This window comes from Odocoileus virginianus, chromosome 2 (genome assembly GCF_023699985.2).
Source record: "Odocoileus virginianus isolate 20LAN1187 ecotype Illinois chromosome 2, Ovbor_1.2, whole genome shotgun sequence".
In the NCBI taxonomy this organism is placed as follows: Eukaryota; Metazoa; Chordata; class Mammalia; order Artiodactyla; family Cervidae; genus Odocoileus; species Odocoileus virginianus.
This window is the reverse complement of record NC_069675.1, coordinates 95,330,712-95,350,104: the sequence shown is the minus strand read 5'-3', so window position 1 is coordinate 95,350,104 and position 19,393 is coordinate 95,330,712. Positions and strand designations below refer to the sequence as shown.

At 50.4% G+C, this 19,393-nt stretch overlaps 2 protein-coding genes across 2 annotated transcripts in view; one reads left to right on the top strand and one right to left on the bottom strand.

Moving 5' to 3' along the window:
• The first annotated feature begins 6,365 nt into the window (after positions 1 to 6,365).
• The window catches only part of PTGES (prostaglandin E synthase), a 42,002-nt gene continuing 28,974 nt past the window's right edge, over positions 6,366 to 19,393 (top strand). Inside the window, exon 1 of the mRNA XM_020874949.2 lies at positions 6,366 to 6,711. The gene's annotated coding sequence lies outside the window, so the exon portion shown is untranslated. The remainder of the gene's footprint in view (positions 6,712 to 19,393) is intronic.
• On the bottom strand, positions 12,548 to 15,028 carry LOC110125691 (uncharacterized). The gene has a single exon (XM_020874901.2). The coding sequence runs from the start codon at positions 13,850 to 13,852 to the stop codon at positions 12,548 to 12,550; it is 1,305 nt and encodes a 434-aa protein (XP_020730560.2). The 5' UTR covers positions 13,853 to 15,028.

The following is a 19,393-nucleotide window of genomic DNA, read 5'->3' as shown; positions in this document are numbered from 1 at the left end:
CAGGAGACCCTGGGCTTGATCCCTGGGTTGGGAAGATCCCCCGGAGAAGGGAATGGCAACCCACTCCAGCGTTCTTGCCTGGAATATTCCATGGACAGAGGAGCCTGGCAGGCTGCAGTCCATGGGGTCGCAGAGTCGGACATGACTGAAGTAACTTAGCATGCACTCGCAACCAAGTGAAGGGTCAAACAGAGGTGAACGGGAAGCCTTGGGTGGCCACCCAGCCCTTCTTTGACTGGAGAGTTTTTTAAAAATAAAAGCACCCTGTAACATGCCTGTGTACACTTAAATAAACTTTTACAAACATATTATCCATCGCAGGAGGATTCTTTACTGTCTGAGGCACCGGAAGCCCCTTGTGCGTGGGCTTCCCTCGTAGCTCAGCTGGTAAAGAAGCCGCCTGCGATGCAGGAGACCCTGGTTTGATTCCTGGGTCAGGAAGATCCCTGGAGAAGGGATAGGCTGCCCACTCCAGTATTCTTGGGCTTCCCTGGTGGCTCAGAAGGTAAAGAATCCAACTGCAATGTGGGAGACCTGGGTTCGACCCCTGGGTTGGGAAGATCCTCTGGAGGAAGGCATGGCAACCCACTCCAGTATTCTTGCCTGGAGAATCCCCATGGACAGAGGACCCTGGCGGGCTGCAGCTCATGGGGTCGCAAAGAGTCGGACACGACTGAGTGCACACACACACATACATATATGTCCTTTCTGAAATTACGAAACAGGACATGTTTTTTAAAAAGTGGAAAATACAAACGATCAAAAATAAACACAAAACCCTCATCCCTAACACCCCAGAGGTCACGTAACTCTGGTCAAATACCAGAGCCTTCTGCATCTTTTATCGGGCATGTGTGCGCTCGTGTCAGGGTTTCGTTTTCCTGACAGAAGGACCTCACAAGACCGGATCACCGGATGAGGAAGCTGTGTTTTCACAGGAGAATGTTGTGCTTGGGATAGCCTGATTTAACGATCCTGGTGTGAATTCATTGGGGGAACAAAATACACGGTTTTATGAGCTGCTTTCATCAGTCAATGATTTCCATTTCTCCTTTTCAGAAAATGTTCATCTTTTATAAAACATGATTTTATTTAGATTTCTCCAGTCAACCTTTCCGGTTGGTTTGTGCCCGCTGATATTCAACCCAGGGCTGTGCATCACGTGTGATCATACAGCCTTGAGATTATAAGCTAGTGCCCTCCTTTCGGAGAAGGCAACGGACCTTTCCAGTACTCTTGCCTGGAAAATCCCATGGACGGAGGAGCCTGGTGGGCTGCAGTCCAGGGGGTCGCTAAGAGTCGGACACGACTGGGCAACTTCACTTCACTTTTCACTTTCATGCATTGGAGAAAGAAATGGCAACCCACTCCAGTGTTCTTGCCTGGAGAATCCCAGGATGGGGGAGCCTGGCGGGCTGCCGTCTATGGGGCCGCGCAGAGTCGGACACGACTGAAGCGACTTAGCAGCAGCAGCCCTCCTTTCGGGGACAGTGAACCTTTGGAGAGACTGGCTAGGTGTTGTAAGGAAGTCCCACCCTCTAGATTTGTCTCTTACTGCCTCTTGGTATCAGTAGGCTTGTTCCTTTACTCCCCATAATTCCTCTAAGCTGGCAGTTAAAGCAAGCTGGGCACTTCCCTGCTGGTCCAGTGGCTAGGACTCTGTGCTCGCAATGCAGGGGGCCTGGGTTCAGTACCTGCTCAGGGCACTTATATATATAGCAAGGCTGGATGGTGTGAAATAAGAGCTTGTGATTAAAATTCCCACCAATGTAGAAGTGTGTAAATTAAGGGGGATACTCGGCCCCTCCTCTTTCTGTCTCTGGTCCTTCTCCCCAGAGGTAAACACTGTTAATGACTGGATGCCTGGGTGTTCCTCCTTCCAGGTTTCCCAGATGGCACTAGTGGTAAAGAACTCTCCTGCCAGTGCAGGAGACATGAGAGATGCGGTTCGATCCCTGGGTCGGGAAGATCCCCTGGAGAAGGAAATGGGAACCCACTCCAGTATCCTTGTCTGGAGAACCCCATGGACAGAGGAGTCTTGCAGGCTACAGTCCATGGGGTTGCAGAGGCAGACACAACTGAAGGGATTTCAGTTCAGTTCAGTCGCTCAATCGTGTCTGACTCTTTGCACCCCATGAGTTTACTCAAACTCATGCCCATTGAGTCAGTGATGCCATCCAACCATCTATCTCATCCTCTGTCGTCCCCTTCTCCTCCCGCCCTCAATCTTTCCCAGCATCGGGGTCTTTTAGCATGTGCCTTTTCTCCCCTGATAGAAACGTATGACTGTCACTGTGAGTGGCTTTTTGCTTTTGTTTGTATGAGAAAGGGATTGATACAACGGCTGTTCTGGAAATGGAAAAGTCATGTATTTGGGCCATCTCTCCATGGCTTGGTCCTGGGCTCTGTCACTCTAACCTGAGATCACATGAGCTTTTGCTGACTAAAAAACATTTTTTTTATATATCTAAGTTTCTGTTAAGCTCCATGTGAAGAATTCAGAGAGCTTCAATGAAAAGTCCCCCAGGCAAGATAACATCTGATTTATTCAAAGGACTTTCAGCTCACCCCTTTCCTTCCCCACTGCCAACCCTTCTCTCATGGCAGTCAGTGGTTTTTTCTTTTAATATTTTATTTATTTATTTTGACTGCACAGGTCTTAGCTGCAGGATGTGGGATCTAGTTCCCTGAGCAGGGATTGAACCCAAGTCCCCTGCATTTGGAGCCTGGAGTCTTAGTCACTAGACCACCAGGGGAGTCCCACAAGTTAGTCCCCCCTAATTCTTGATCTTTTCTCTCAAGTCATCATCTCTTTCAGGCTTCCCACCTCCCAAAATGACATCCCCATCTCCTCAGCTATTCAAGTCCTAGATGTGGGCACTGGGATTTTTACTTTAAATTTATATATTTACTTTTTTTGTTTGTTTGTTTTGGCTGCACCACTTGGCTTGCAGGATCTTAGTTCCCTAGCCAGGGATTGAACCTGGGCCCCAGCAGTGAACGCGCTGAGTCCTAAGCACTGGACCGCCAGGGGATTCCTTTTATTGTTTTACTGGGGTACCATTTATCTCAGTAACCTACACAAACTTTAAGGGACAGCTCCACAAAAAAAGTTTTTTTAAACCTTTGTAGACATGCATGTAACTCCACCCAGATGGAGACGGAGAAACTTCTCAGCGCCTAGGAAGTTCCCTTGTGCCTTATCCCAATCGCTTCCCCTCCTTCACCCAGAGGGACCCACTCTTCTGACTTCTGTCTCTGACACCTAATGGCCAGCCTATGGCTCAGGCCTGCCACTCTCTGTGCCGTATTTTTCTCGGGCCTCATCCTTTCCCACCCGGGCAACAGCACCAGCTTCTTCACTTGTCCCCTCTCCTCTGGCACCCCGTCCCCCCAGCAGCCAGAGTCCTGACCGCTCGCCCCCTGGCCTGAGACCCTCAGAGGCTCCTAGTGCCCTCAGGGAGGTGTTCAGCACCTTGGCTAATCCTCACCTCGCTGACACCATCTCCCGAGTCCTCGTGTGTGTGTGCAAGCCACTTCAGTCGTGTCTGACTCTCTGAGACCCCATGGACTGTAGCCCACCAGGCTCCTCTGTCCATGGGATTCTCCGGGCATGGATCCTGGAGTGGGTTGCCATGTCCTCTTCCAGGGGATCTTCCCATCCCAGGGATCGAACCTGCGTCTCTTAGGTCTCCTGCATTGGCAGGCGGGTTCTTTACCACCAGCACAGCCTGGGAAGCCCTCCTCAGTCCTCACCACACCCCATGTAAGGGAAGGGAGGCACAGTGGGGATCCACTGGTCTACGATTGCAAAGACAGCAAGCTGGATACACCAACAGGTTGACTCCTGAACACATGCTCTTAACACACTCTGCTCCGCGAATGAATGAATCATCCATTCATCTATTCAGGTTTTCTTTTTCAGAAATATAGAGACCCGGGGACTACCCTTGGTGGTCCTGTGGCTAAGACTCCGCACTCTCAATGCAGGGGCCCTGGGTTCGAGCCTTGGTCAAGGAACTAGATCCCACATGCCCAACTAAGAGTTGGCATGCCACAACTGAAGACTCCATATACTGCAACTAAAGATGCCGTATGCTGTAGCGAAGATGGACGATCCCTTGTGCGGCACCTGAGACCCGCTGCGTGCAAATAAATAAACAAAAATAAAACCAAAGGAAATACAGTAAGTTTAGGAAAAATCAGATCTCCCACTGCTAAGCAGTGGGATGTGAGACCACTTTGTTGCCAGGGGCAGAGGGAAAAGAGGCGAAGGGAAGGGAAGGGGAGGAGTTGCGGGGCAGAGGGTGTTTCTGGACGGAGCCTGCCTCCACTGCGGCACTTTCTTGAGGACTGGCCTTGACCCCAGCAGAGGAGAGGTTCTTTATTTACTCAGTGTCTCAACCCTGACCGTCACCGGGTTGAGAAGCGGGGGTGGGGGGGCCCCCTACAAGGCCTGTGGTTTGAGTGAAGAAAACAATTGCGTAAAAACGGAGAACCTTGTCCTGTCCCGGCCTGAGTCACGCTGGAGAAGAGTGAAGCCTCAAGCCCCTGAGGTTTCAGGCCAGCAGTTACATCACTGAAGTCAGCGCCTGTGAGCTCAGGAAAGGGTACCCGGGGACAAGGGATGAGGCAGGATGGAGGGCCAAGACTGGCTCAGAGGAACTCCAGGCCTGGGTTAGAGAGAGGTCACCAGGTCAAGTGACGGCTTCGGAGAGAGCCCCAAACCCCTCCCAATGTTGGGAGCCTCTGATGTGACCTCTGTGACCCGGGCTTATGGCGCAGTGCCTGGCACACATAAGCACTCAGGGTCCAGGACTTGAATGGACGAATCAGTGAATGAATGAGGGAGCAAGGCACCTGGGCTGGGCACTCCAGTCTCCCACTTAAATTCTGCAACCTACAGAAACGGATGTTCTCAGGAGCTCCCTGACGGGCCAGTGGCTAAGACTCAATGCTCCCAATGCAGGGGACCTGGGTTTCTCCCTGGTCAGGGAACTACATCCCACATACCGCAACTAATAAATTAAATGTTCAAGAAAAAACAAGAAAGAAATGGCTATTCTTGGGAATTTCCTGTTGATCCAGGGGTTAGGACTCTGAGCTCTCACTGCCGAGGGTCTGGGTTCAATCCCTGGTCAATGATCTAAGATCCCACAAGCCTTGTGGCACAGCTAAAAACAAACACACACACAAAAACTGTTCTTGGGCCTCACGGGTCCCTGGTTCCCACGGGGGCTGGCCTTGGCATTCCGATCACCCGCCTGACTTTTCACCTGCTCTGTGCAGAGCTGGGGGATCTCTGACAACTGGGAGCAGATCCGACCTCCAACCAGGAGGAAGCAGCACTTTTTCCTTAGTGCCGGAACTGCAGCCAAAACTGTGTTGTCTCCCAAGTGGGAGGGGATGGTGTATGGTGAGGTAGGAGGGACAGGGCCTCTGGAGGTGCTTAAAACCGAGCTGCGCGGGTCCCTGGCTGCAGCTTGCGTTGGAACAGTGGGGGTGGGGGCATACCTGGTCCTTCCTCTCCTGGCCCCAAGCTCAGGGAGCTTCTCGAGCATCCTACGCCCCTCCATAGCCCAGTGCTCTGGGCTGAGCAGTCGATGAGGGCACATGTGCTACTTGACTGCAGTTCTGAGATGGACAGTTTGAATTGGAAACTGGAGCTTGTGGGAAAGGTCAGAGCGTCCAGCTGGCCCTGTGGGGGGTCAGCTCCATCTGAGCATCAGCCCATTCTCAAGCCAAGTCCTTTCCTCCACCCCGCCCCCCAGCTCTCTGAAGTCTTTTTCACACATATCAGGTATATGTATGTAGATCTCACTGTGGTTTAGCATGGAAATTGATCAAGTCATTTCACTCCTCTGAACTTCAACTTCCTAACCTCTAAAATGGGAATAAGGAAGAAAATTGACTAATACAGTGTGTTCACAGTGTTAAGCACAGAGTCCGGCAGCTAAAGTTGACTCACTGTTATTAATCTTGTTATGTAACAATTTTTACCTCATCACTAAGTTTACTGCCCTGCTTGTGTTTCTAGCTCAAACTGAAGCTCTGTCTCTCCCCTGGCCTGCCTGGGAGGGAAAGCCAGTCCTCTCTGCCAGGCCTCACTCTTGTCTGGGGGCCACACTTGGCTGCTCGTCCTTGGGGGTCTCACCCCCTCCCCAGAGCACTGGTCTGTCTCTTATCTCAGTTGCGGCTACCAACATGGTCAACAGTGACGCACCCACTGCCCTAGTGGCCTTTGATGGGTCCACATGGCCAGAATCTTGCCCAGAGATTGGACAGGTAGCAAATCCACAGTGAGGAGGCGGCTGCTAGCTGGAAGGGGTGGGTCTGGGTCAATACTGTGCTCTTATCTGTTAGGGGGAATCTGGCTCGTGGGATGAAGTGAGAGCAGGGAGGCCTTCAGGGAGGAGGAGTTAGGGTCAGGTGGGGGGAAGGGAAGCAGAGAGAGGCTTGCATAGAAAATGTCATCTTATCCTATGGTACTCAGAGGACAAGCCGGACCTGAAAAGTTCTTCTGTGGGGCCTTAGTCTCTGGGGGATCCTGGCCCCAGCTAGAGCAGGCAGCAGACCAGCACTGACTAGCTCTGGTTGGTGGCAGGGAGCTTCCTGGTTGCTAGAGCCGCACTGAGGCTTCGGGGTTCGAGGGACTTCCTGTGAGATGCCTCAGTGCAAGAGGAACCTCTCCGGGGGGACACGGGAACACAGGTGAGGATGCCAGGGCTGGCGAGGACCTGAAGCGGACTCAGGGAGGGGCCTTTTGTCAATGTTCTTTGATCTGTTCCTGCTGCTCGCACCGACTTCTCAGACTGCTGAGGTCAGACTCCTCTTTGTGGTCCAGGCTCCATCCCCATGCCCACCTTTCCATCTCTCTTGGTATCTTCTGTTCTTTCCCAGCATCAGGGTCTTTCCAAATGAGTAAGCTCTTCACATCAGGAGCCTAGAGTGTTGGAGTTTCAGCTTCAGCATCAGTCCTTCCTAAGAATATTCAGGACTGATCTCCTTTAGGATAGACTGGTTGGATCTCCTTTCAGTCCAAGGGACTCTCAAGAGTCTTCTCCAAGCACAGTTCAAAAGCATCAATTCTTCGGTGCTCAGCTTTCTTTATAATCCAACTCTCACATCCATACATGACTACTGGAAAAAACCATAGCTTTGACTAGACAGACCTTTGTTGGCAAAGTGATGTCTCTGCTTTTTAATAAGCTGTCTAGGTTGGGCAGAGCTTTTCTTTTCAAAGAACAAGCAGATTCATGGAGGGGCCTTTTCTCAGTGTTCTTTGATCTGTTCCTGCTGCTCGAGCCAACGTCTTGGTAAAATTAAAAGAGCATGCCTTTTAATTTCATGACTGCAGTCACCATCTGCAGTGATTTTGGAGCTCAAAAAATAGTCTGTCACTATTTCCATTGTTTCCCCATCTATTTGCTGTGAAGTGATGGGACCAGATGCCATGATCTTAGTTTTCTGAATGTTGAGCTTTAAGCCAACTTTTTCACTCTCCTCTTTCACTTTCATCAAGAGGCTCTTTAGTTCTTCTTTGATTTCTGCCATAAGGGTGGTGTCATCTGCACATCTGAGGTTATTGCTATTGCTCCCGGCAATCTTGATTCCAGCTTGTGCTTCATCCAGCCCATCATTTTGCATGATGTACTCTGCATATAAGTTAAATAAACAGGTGACAATATGCAGTGTTGGCATACTCCTTTCCTGATTTGGAACCAGTCTGTTGTTCCATGTCCAGTTCTAACTGTTGCTTCTTGACCTGTATACAGATTTCTCAGGAAGCAGTCAGGTGGTCTGGTATTCCCATCTCTTGAAGAATTTTCCACAGTTTGTTGTGATCCACAGAGTCAAAGGCTTTGGCACAGTCAATAAAGCAGAAATAGATGTTTTTCTGGAACTCTCTTGCTTTTTTGATGATCCAGTGGATGTTTGCAATTTGATCTCTGGTTCCTCTGCCTTTTCTAAAACCAGCTTGAACATCTGGAAGTTCACGGTTCACGCCCTGTTGAAGCCGGGCTTGGAGAACTTTGAGCGTTACTTTGCTAGCATGTGAGATGAGTGCAATTGTGCAATAGTTTGAACATTCTTTGGCGTTGCCTTTCTTTGGGATTGGAATGAGAACTGACCTTTTCCAGTCCTGTGGCCACTGCTGAGTTTTCCAAATTTGCTGGCATACCAAGTGCAGCACTTTCACAACATCATCTTTTAGGATTTGAAATAGCTCGACTGGAATTCCATCACCTCCACTAGTTTTGTTCATAGTGATGCTTCCTAAGGCCCACTTGACTTCACATTCCAGGATGTCTGGCTCTTGGTGAGTGATGACACCATCATGATTATCTGGGTCATGAAGATCTTTTTTGTATAGTTCTTCTTCCTATTCTTGCCACCTCTTCTTAATACCTTCTTCTTCTGTTAGATTCATACCATTTCTGTCCTTAATCGAACCCATCTTTGCATGAAATGTTCCCTTGGTATCTCTAATTTTCTTGAAGAGATCTCTAGTCTTTCCCATTCTATTGTTTCCTCTATTTCTTTGCATTGATCATTTAGGAAGGCTTTCTTATCTCTTCTTGCTATTCTTTGGAACTCTGCATTCAAATGGGAATATCCAAAGGGGCCTCCAGGAAAGTCCCTATGAATGGTTCTTATCCTGTTTTCAGGTAATTAATTCAATATCAGTCTTGATCCCCACTGAGTTGACAGCTGGAGGGCAGGTGGCCCTTCACACACACACACACACACACACACACACACACACACACACACACACATCCCAGCCCAAGGGCTCCGCCTCTGGAATTAGACTGGATCACTTAAATAAACCTATCCCAACACCAGCAGCAGCAGTCGTGTACATGTAATGCCAGTCACAATGCTATGTGCTACCTGGATTAGCTTAGTCATCCTCAGAGGAAGGTCTATTCTCACACCCATTTTAGAGATGGGGAAAGTGAGGCTCAGGGAGGAAGCAGTGGTGCCCGGCAGCAACTGACTCAGGCCTGTGCTCCTTGCTGCTTGGCCCTGAGGGCAGGTAACTGGGCATCTCCAGGTCCCAGTTTTACTTTCTTCAAAAGTGGGATAAGAAGATTTAACACACAGAATGGTCACAGAAAATCAGCACCTTTCAAACTAAAACTCAACTCCTGGGTTGGCATTATTGTCACAGACAGGAAGCAGAGTTCTGTTCTTTTGGTGATAAGCTGGGGTTTTCAGAGTTGAAGTTTTTAAGTCCAACTTGCTCGAAATCAGCCCCTGATCTGGGTACCTCACAGGCAGCTTCGACAGATTGGTTCACAGTTTTATGCCCGCTGTCCGAATCCCCCAACAGGAAAAGAAAAGACCTCCATGACAATGCAACACTCAAAGGAAGGGAAATTTATTGCTGACTCGAGCCAGGGCCCCTGCTGCAACCAACGCAGTGGTGCAAAGTCAGAGAGCCCCGAGCCCCAGTTTCCACGCACATTTATAGGGTGCTCGATTTCAAACATAAGCAGTGGGCAGTGGGCGCAAGCGGATTGGTTACATGTTTGCAAAGCAATTTTATTGGTACAAACTTTCGCGCGCCCTGGACTTTCCAGGGGACCTTCTTGGAGGTTTCCTGGGCGCATACTGATTAGCTGGTCTCTGGTGGCCTGTTGAGGGCAGATAATTACCCTCCCCTCGGGAGAAACTGAAACTTAGGCCTACTCTTAGTTCAGGGTGCCTGTCATGGTGCTAGTCTTGACAGTCTCACATTCCCCCCTGTCTTGTTGTTCCTGTAGAGGAATCTTTCTCTTCACCGTCTTGGGCCACTGGCTGATATTGCTGTCTCAACACCATAATCTGAATGGTGTTTATACGTTCTTTAATAAATGACTCTAGCCGGTTTAAGATACAAGGGCCAAATGTCAGCATCAATATCAACACTATGAGTGGGCCTAGGAGGGTGGAGACCAAGGTGGTCAGCCAGGGGGAGTGTTGAAACCAAGATTTAAACCATCCCTGTTGGGTCTCTCGTTCCCTCTTTCGCTGTGCAAGTCTCTCTCTTACTTTTGCCATAGATTTTCTTACCACTCCTGTGTGGTCTGCATAGAAACAACATTTTTCTCCCAGAGCCGCGCAGACCCCACCCTGTTGGAGAAAGATTAAGTCTAACCCTCTCTTATTTTGCAAAACCACTTCAGATAAGGATGTCAAAGACTTTTCTAAGTGACTAATTGATTCTTCTATGCGGACTATGTCTTCATCTATAGCGGGCCGGCAGGGAGGAGAGCCCTTGGCCCTGCAAAGATAATGAAGCTATTCCTGTCCCTGCTCCTGCCAGTCTGAGGCCGAACAGGGCTGCCACAGTGATTGCACTAATGGGCTCTTGTTTCTGTCTTAGTACTTCCCGGTCCCAATGTGAGTACATTACCTCTTCAGAATGGTATAGGATCTTTGGCATCACAGTGACGAGAACACAGAATTCTTGGCTCGGGTTAAAAACCTTCATATTTAAACATGGTGTTAGCCCCGTGTGTGAACAAACCCACCATCCCCCGACTTCCGGCACTAGCCAATTTTTGCCAGGTAAGCTGATATTACCAATAGTCTGAGCACAAAGAGCGGTCTTATCCCTTGGTACTGTGCCCAAACAGACCCCCTGGCCCCATACCTCTTCTGTCGTGAGGCCTATCTCACGCTCTTCCCACCAGCATTGAGGGGGGTTGGGGTCTGAAGACAAGTTGTAGGAGACGTTGAGGCTACGGCCTCACAGAAGGGGGGGCTGAGGTTACAATAGAGCCAGCAGGATTGGGTCGCATTTGGGTCAGTATGGTTTAGAGCCATAAAAGTGGCATTTACTATGGCCCATAGGGGGTCTTGAGTCACTGAGCTGGCAGTTACAGTTAGATGGCCCGGGGTGTTTGTCAGATTACCTCCGGTGCCTGGGGTAGAGGAGGTGCTGTTTGACCTCGGCCAGTCTTGCCTGGAGGTGGTCGTCTTAGGGATCGTCTTGTGCCCCGGTGCCGTTTTGACCAGGTTGGGACCCAGACTATGTACCTGTACCGGCTCAATCGCCTGTTTAATGGTCAAGAGCTCTCCTGGGTAAGAAGCCACATGAAGCTGTAAGCCCCAAGTTAGCCCTGCGTGTCCAGCAGCTTTCCTTTTTTGCTCGGTCCTGGTTGAACTGAACCCATACAAAAGGCCCTTGGTGCTTGGAATCACTAAAGGTGAATCTAACTAAATCTCTGTTCCCGACGTCCCACCTCCGGGGCCCATCGCACGAGGTTACACACCTCCAGCTTGCACAGTAATAGCTTTCCATACCCCCACAAGTTTTCCAATTACCTCTCATGTTGCCTGGGCAAGCAAAAAACCCAGGAAGGTCCCCCACTCCATAAGTGTGGGCGTATGCGTCCCCCATATGTCCACCCAGGCTTCCATATAGTGGAGTGTGTAGCCCGACCCGGCGTACAAAGAGTCTCCTGAGGTTAAAGTACAGGTCTGGCCACCAGGTGTTGAGAGGGTGGATTCCTGAGGTTTCGTTGATCACCTCGTGGGTCTGTCCGTCGCTGAGCTTCCAGGTGATCTTGAATGGTTGGTGTGGATTGGATATTCCTGGGTTGATGAGAATTGCCACCAGTAGGAGACTCAGGAGGCCTCTCGTCGGACGAGTTTCAGTTTCAAAGGATTTGACGGGTGAGGACTTGCCTTCCATTCTGCTCGCGCTCTTTCCTGTTCCTCCGGAGTAGCTTGCCACACGTGATTGCAGTGAACCCAGGGTCCGATCCCGTCAACCTTAACGGCGGTAGGGGTGGTAAGGAGAACAACATAAGGGCCTTTCCATCTAGGTTCTAATACTTTAGATTGGTGCCGTTTTACCCAAACCCAGCCACCTGGGCCAATGTTATGTGCGGGGATGGCCCCCTTGCTTTGACCCTCATGTATCTCTCGAATCAATTTCCAAACATGGTTATGCACCTTACTTAATGCCATCAGAGTTTGCTGGAATTGTCCCCAAGTAGGGGGTGGCAGGCACTTTCCCTCGAAAATAGGACACACAGGAGGGGGTCTTCCATACAGATTTCAAAAGGGGTAAGATTCAGCTTATAAGGAGTGTTACGCGCTCGAAAGAGTGCGAAGGGAAGGAGGGTCACCCAGTCCCCGCCAGTCTCTATTGCCAACTTTGTCAAAGTTTCTTTTAGGGTCCGATTCATTCTCTCAACCTGTCCTGAGCTCTGGGGATTATATTCACAATGTAATTTCCATTTTATCCCCAGAGCTTGGGCCAGCCCTTGTACAATCTGACTCACAAAGGCAGGTCCATTATCAGAGCCCATAGTCACTGGCAGCCCATACCTAGGCACTATCTCTTCTAAGATCTTTTTAGCAACCACTATTGCTGTCTCTCTCTTAGTGGGGAAAGCTTCTACTCACCCCGAGAAGGTATCTACCAGAACTAACATATAGCGATACCCGTACTTGCCTGGCCTTACCTCAGTGAAATCTATCTCCCAGTGTTGCCCTGGCTCTTCCCCTCAGTACCTCGTTCCCGTGTGCTGCTTTTTTCCTGTCCTCATCAGCTGTACGCTTTGCAAGCCTGGATTATCTCTCGTACAGTTGCATTTTGTCGAAGGAACCTCAGGCAGGCTGTCTGGAGAAGTGTTAAGGTCTTTTTCTCTCCCAGGTGTGTGGTTGTGTGCAGGTGTTCACACAGGTGACGACCCAGGGTGGCAGGCAATATCAGGTTGTTGTTTTGGTCTCGGTACCATCCATCTTTGTCATCCTTCTGGAGGGTGGTATCCTCATTGATCCAGGTGAGATCAGGGAGGGAATATTCGGGAACTGGTGGCAAGGCCCCCATACCAGGAGGTGGAAGTCCCACAGCTAATACGGGGGCGGCATAGTCCTGGCTAGCTGCTTCTCTAGCGGCCGCATCAGCGGCACGATTGCCCCGTGCCTTGGGGTCTTCTCCTTTCTGGTGACCGGGGGCATGTACTATTGCTACTGCCCGGGGCAGCTGGACAGCTTCCAGGAGCCTGCGAATCTCGGGCAGATTTTTGACCTCCTTTCTCTCAGCTGTCCGAAATCCCCTTTCTTGGTATATGGGACCTTGAATATGGGCAGTGCTGAAAGCATATCGGCTGTCAGTGAAAATGGTGCCTCTCTTCCCTTTGGCTTGCTCCAGAGCCTGTATTAGGGCAATCAATTCTGCTTTTTGCGCAGAAGTGTTTGGGGGAAGTGTCTTAGCCCATATCGTCTGTCCTGAATCATCGACTATGGCGGCTCCCGCCTTCCTTTGCCCATCTTTTACATAACTGTTCTCATCGGTGAACCATACTAGCTCACTGTTGTTTAGGGGTACATCAGTTAAGTCTTTTCGTGCCGCCAGGGCCTCAGCCAGTATCTCACTGCAATCATGGAGAGGGCGGTCTTTCTCTGGGTTAGGTGGGAGCGTGGCTGGATTCAGGAAGCAAGGGGTCTGAAAACGCACCCATGGGGCATCAAGCAGCAAGGCCTGGTAATGTGTCAAGCGGGCATTGGAGATCCACTTACCCGGCGGCTGCTTTAAAACCCCTTCAATGGCGTGGGGGGTGTAAACCAAGAGTTGCTGTCCATACGTCAACTTGTCCGCGTCGCGGACGAGGAGGGCAGTGGCTGCAATGATGCGAAGGCAAGGGGGCCACCCAGCGGCCACCGGGTCCAATCGCTTCGAAAGGTATGCCACCGGCCGCTTAGATGGTCCCCATTGTTGCGTCAAGACCCCCTTTCCTATTCCTTGCTTCTTATCTACAAACAGCTGGAATGGCTTATTTGGGTTAGGCAGGGCAGGGGCTGGGGCTTCTAGCAGGGCCCGTCTGAGTGTCTGGAAAGCCTGTTTCATTGGCTCAGTCCAAGTCCAGTTTGGGGTCTCCTACTTCCCTCATACAAGGGCCGGGCCTTCTCAGCAAACCCCATGATCCACAGTCTGCAATATCCAACAGTTCCCAGAAACTCTCTCACCTGGCGGGGGCTCTTGGGCTCTGGTATCTGTAATATCGTTTCCTTCATGGCCTGAGTTAGCCACCTTTGCCCCTGCCTGATCTTATACCCCAAATAGGTGACCTCTTGCCGGGCTATTTGTGCCTTCTTTGCGCTAGCGTGATATCCAAAGGTGCCTAGAGTCTGTAAGAGGTCCCCGGTGGCACGGCTGCATGTCTCTTCTGTAGTTTTAGCCAACAGAAGGTCATCTACATATTGCAGCAGGATGACCTCTGGGTGGCGAGTCCGATATTCGTAGAGGTCCTCACTCCAAGCCTTATTAAACAAGGTAGGGGAGTTCTTGAACCCCTGTGGGAGGCGGGTCCAAGTTAATTGTACTACCGGTTGCCCCTCCCCCTCAGTCCACTCAAAGGCAAATATCTCCTGGCTCTGGGCCGCCAGGGGTAGGCTGAAAAAAAGCATCTTTCAAGTCCAACACAGTGGACCAAGTGTACTCAGGCAGTAAACTGATCAGGAGGGTATACGGGTTAGGGACAGTGGGGTGTATGTCACTCACCCGCTTGTTGACTTCTGGCAGGTCTTGGACAGGTCTGTAATCTGTCCCCCCTGGCTTCTTCACCGGCAGTAAGGGGGTGTTTCAAGGGGATTGGCACCGCTTGAGAATTCCGGCATCCATGATCCGTCGAATGTGGGGAGTGATCCCCCGCCGAGCCTCCTGGCTCATAGGGTACTATCTCACCCTCACAGGAACTGCCTCGGCCTTTAGCTCTCTGACGGCTGGATGTCTCTGTTTGGCCAGTCCCATCCCTGCTGTTTCTGCCCAGGCCAATGGGTATTTATGGACCCACGGTTGTACATCTGGTGCTATGACCTCTGGGGGCTTAGGCGCAAAAAGTCTGTATTCATCCCTTAAGGCTAGGGATAAGACATGTATCGGCTGTCCAAGTCCATCCTTGACTGACATTCCCCCAGGGTCAAAATGGATCTGAGCATTAACTTTAGTCAACTAGTCTCTTCCAAGTAGAGGGGCTGGGCATTCTGGTATCACCAAAAACGAATGGGACACCTGGTGGGTCCCCAGATTTACTTTCTGTTCCGTGGTCCAACAATATCTCTTTGTCTCCGTGGCTCCTTGCACTAAGCTGGTTTTCTTAGACATTGGTCCCAGTTTTTGATTTAAAACAGAGTGTTGGGCGCCGGTATCTACCATGAAGCCAACGGGTTTCCCCTCCACATGTATGGTTACCCAGGACTCGGGGAGGGGTGCCGAGTCTTGACTCCCCTAGTCACTGTCTTCCCCGGCATATAGAACTCGAGTTCCAGGGGAGATTCCCTCTCTCTGGGCTGTTCCTCTCTTTGGGTCCCTCCTAGGGCACTCGTTTTTCCAGTGCCCCGTTTTTTGCAGTAAGTGCACTGATCTTTCTTTAGGGCCTGTCTTTTTGGTTTCTCTTTTTTTCCCGTCTGAGGGTCTCGAGGCTCCCTCAAGTCTGCTCTGGCCTTCATCCCCGCAAAAAGAATCTGGGCTAGCTCCCGCTGGTTCTTCCGGTTTTCCTTCTCTCTATGTTCCCTATCTTCCTTCCTGATCTTCTCAGCTAATTCCCTTTCCTCCCGTCGAATTCACTCTTCCCTTTCTTCTGGGGTCTCTCTATTATTAAATACCTTTTCAGCTGCTTTCAGTAAATCCTGTATCGTCTGTTCTCCCAATCCCTCTATCTTTTGTAATTTCCTCCTAATATCTGGGGCTGCCTGATTTACAAACGCTAACAGAACTGCAGCGCGTGACTCCTCAGCCTGGGGGTCCATAGGTGTATATTGCCTAAAGGCTTCCATCAGCCTCTCTAGGAAGGCTGCCGGGCTCTCCGCGGGCTCTTGCCTTACTAAATTTACCTTCGCCAAATTTGTCGGCTTCCTAGCTGCGGCCCACAGGCCAGCCATCAGAGTCTGGCGGTACACTCGGAGACGCTGCCTACCTTCCGCCCGCTCAAAACCCCAGTTAGGCCGCAACAGAGGAAACCCCTGGTCCACGAGATGAGGCTGGGCGGTTGGCCTCCCGTCGGCCCCCGGGACCCGTTTCCGCGCCTCTGCCAGGATTCGCTCCCGCTCTTCTGTGGTGAAGAGTACCTGTAACAGCTGCTGACAATCGTCCCAGGTGGGGTTGTGAGTGAACAAAATGGAATCTAAGAGGTCAATGAGGCCTTGGGGCTTCTCTGAGAAAGGAGGGTTCTGGGTCTTCCAATTGTACAGGTCACTCGTGGAAAAGGGCCAGTACTGATAGGTTCGCTCTCCGCCCGGGTTAGCTGGTCCCACTCGGACGGGGAGCGCCTGAACAGTGGCTGAAGGTAACTCTGGGTCCCCAGGGTCTTGTCCCCCCCCATCACCCCTATCACCCCTAATTCTCCTCCGGGTCCCCAGTGCGGGTCCCCCATCATGGTCAACTCCTGCAGGCCCTCCCAACCCTCTTGATTCGCCCGGGGGAGTTCCTCCCCTCGGAGGGAATTTCAGTGGGGGGGGGGGGGGCATACGGCGGAGGCCTTATCTCTGTTTCTAAATCTATCAGGTTCGGATAAGATGATTCCTGAAGGACCGGTTTTGGGTCCTCTTTCTTTTTAGTTTCTTCTGGGGGGGTCTCCATCACCAGGACCTGTGAATTGGAAGAACTAGGAAGTTTGTGAACGAAAGGTTTTAACCATTTGGGTGGATTTTCCACCAGATCCTGCCAGACCATGACATAAGGAACCTGATCCGGATGGCCCCAAGGATCAGGAGCCATAATCCTTTTTTTTTACAGCCTGTATAATGGATGGTTGAAAGGCCCCTTCTGGAAGCCATTCAACTTGGAAGGCAGGCCACTCTGCAGAGCAAAAGGTTGTTAATTTACTTTTCTTGACTAGCAAAGACAAGTTATGTGCCCTGGCCCTGACATCTGAGAAATGGTCAGTCATGAGAGAGAGTGGGGTAGATTCTCCCTGACCCATGGCTAGAGTGTAAATGGTAGGGAAGAGAGAGAAGAAGTCACTGAGAACAGCCACCAAAAATCCTACCGGGAGTGGTGGCGGCCAAGAGGTTGGGCTTATGGTATGCTTTTGGTACTGTTTATGTGCCTGCGTCATTGCACGGAAGTTTTCTTGCTGGGGGCGGGCACCCTAGAGGTTTCTAGCCCGTTCCGTGACCCCCTTATCCTCTCATGGGAGTCTTCAAGTGGCAGGCGCCCTAATGGCCTTTAAGTGCCTGTCCTGTGCCCACACAAGGAACTTTAGGCCACGTCCTCAGTTAGGGATGTTGAAAGAGAGTTTCACCCGATCGGGCTCCCGTTACTGAGGCTCACTTATTGTAAGGCCTTCAGAGTCTGCCAGAGTGTAGCCCTGGCCGGGGCTCATCAGTTGCCCCCACAACTGTTCCCCTGTTCACTGAAACTCTTGAAGAGAGAAGGAGTCGAAGGCAGATCAGAGAAGAAGGGGAGAAGGAGAATAAGTCAGAAGAGAGAGTAGAGAATGATACACCAGAAGACAACGAGACCAGAGACAATGCCGGCACACACACAAACACGGAGGGGCGTAGACAAACACGCAGATAGACAAATGTCGGCCGACAACACAGCGCTGGGTTTTTGGGCCCCCTGAGTCCTCTTGCCTCCCGGTACAAGGTTCACCTTACGGAATGGCGTCCACTGCTCACCAGACTCGGGATCAGGAGAGGAACTCTCCTTCCCGCAGAGCCGGCTGCCTTCCAGCGCGCTCGCTGGCCTCGGTCCTGCACCAGATGGAACGTCCAATCCGTTCCTCCTTTACAGAAAGCTTTCTCCTGCGCCAGATACCTTCCTGCTTCTCAGCAGGGCCTCGGATTTACACTGGACTTTCCTGTCCTGCCTGAGCACTGGTGCTATATCTATCCTTCCCCTCTGTCCTGGAAGTGTTATCTTTCCCCAGTCAAGGGATCCCGGACGAGCCCCCAAATGTTATGCCCGCTGTCCGAATCCCCCAGCAGGAAAAGAGAAGACCTCCATGACAATGCAATATGCAAAGGAAGGGAAATTTATTGCTGACTCGAGCCAGGGCCCCTGCTGCAACCAACGCAGTGGTGCAAAGTCAGAGAGCCCCGAGCCCCAGTTTCCACGCACATTTATAGGGTGCTCGATTTCAAACATAAGCCGTGGGCAGTGGGCGCAAGCGGATTGGTTACATGTTTGCAAGGCAATTTTATTGGTACAAACTTTTGCGCGCGCGCTGGACCTTCCAGGGGACCTTCTCGGAGGTTTACTGGGCGCGTACTGATTAGCTGGTCTCTGGTGGCCTGTTGAGGGCAGATAATTACCCTCCCCTCGGGAGAAACTGAAACTTAGGCCACTCTTAGTTCAGGGCGCCTGTCATGGTGCTAGTCTTGACAGTCTCACAACAGGTCCTGGGAGCTGAACTGAAAGGCATGAGTTTCGCTTGAGATCCTAATCACATCTGTGACCTTTGTATCAAGTGTCTTAAGGAAATAATAAAAGAACCAGAAAGACAAGTCCTAGAATATTTTACGTAGAGCTTCACTGTCCCTATGGCAACCTCAAACCAGAAATGATCCCTGAGCTCCTGAAATGTGAAAAGTCCAAACTGAGATGTGTCATGAGTATTGAATTCATACCTGAATATGAAAAAAAAAGTTAAATATCTAGTTAATAATTTTAAAATATTGATTACATGTTAAAATGATACTTTGGATCTATTGGTTAAATAAAATACATTACTGTGTGTATGCTAAATCACTTCAGTTGCATCCGACTCTTTTCAACCCTGTGGACCATAGTACACCAGGCTTCCTTCCTTGTAAGTGGGAAGGGAGCAACCACAGGCCAAGGAGCAGATTTTCTCCCGGGGGGTGGGGGGAGCACAGCCCTGCTGACACCTGGGTTTCAGACTTTCAGCCTCCAGAACTTGAGAGAGTTAAGTTTCTGTTGTTTTAACTTCACCAAATCTCTGGTGATTTGTTACAATATTCTGGGGGAACTCAAACAGTTATTGAAATTAATTTCACTGTTGTTGGTTTTTTTTAACATGGCTACTAGAAAATTGTTACTTACGAATGTGGCTGGCCATCATGGTGACCTTGAACCTTTCTCCAAGGAAAGGAAGCCACCTCTCCTCCCTGGCTCCTTGTTCAACAAGGCGTTGAACCAGAGTCACAATTCCTATCTGCAGTCCTTGGGTCTCTGGGGATCCAGGAAGGTGCCTGCAGATTTATTTTTAGGTTGGCAGTACTGGTTAAAGATATCTTTGGTCTTTGGCTGGATTACATGAAGTAAGCACTCTCCAGAGATCCAAGAAGCAGTTACACGTGTCCTGTGGACATGCAAACACTTTTAAAAACACAGAAAGATATTTTGTTAGTTTCTTGGGGCTGCCGTGACAAATTACCGCATATAAACAACGGAATTTTTTTCCTCTAGTAGTTCTGGAAGCCA

Coding starts and splice junctions, on each gene's coding strand:
- LOC110125691 (XM_020874901.2), bottom strand. CDS start 13,852: ATGAAACAGGCTTTCCAGACACTCAGACGGGCCCTGCTAGAAGCCCCA.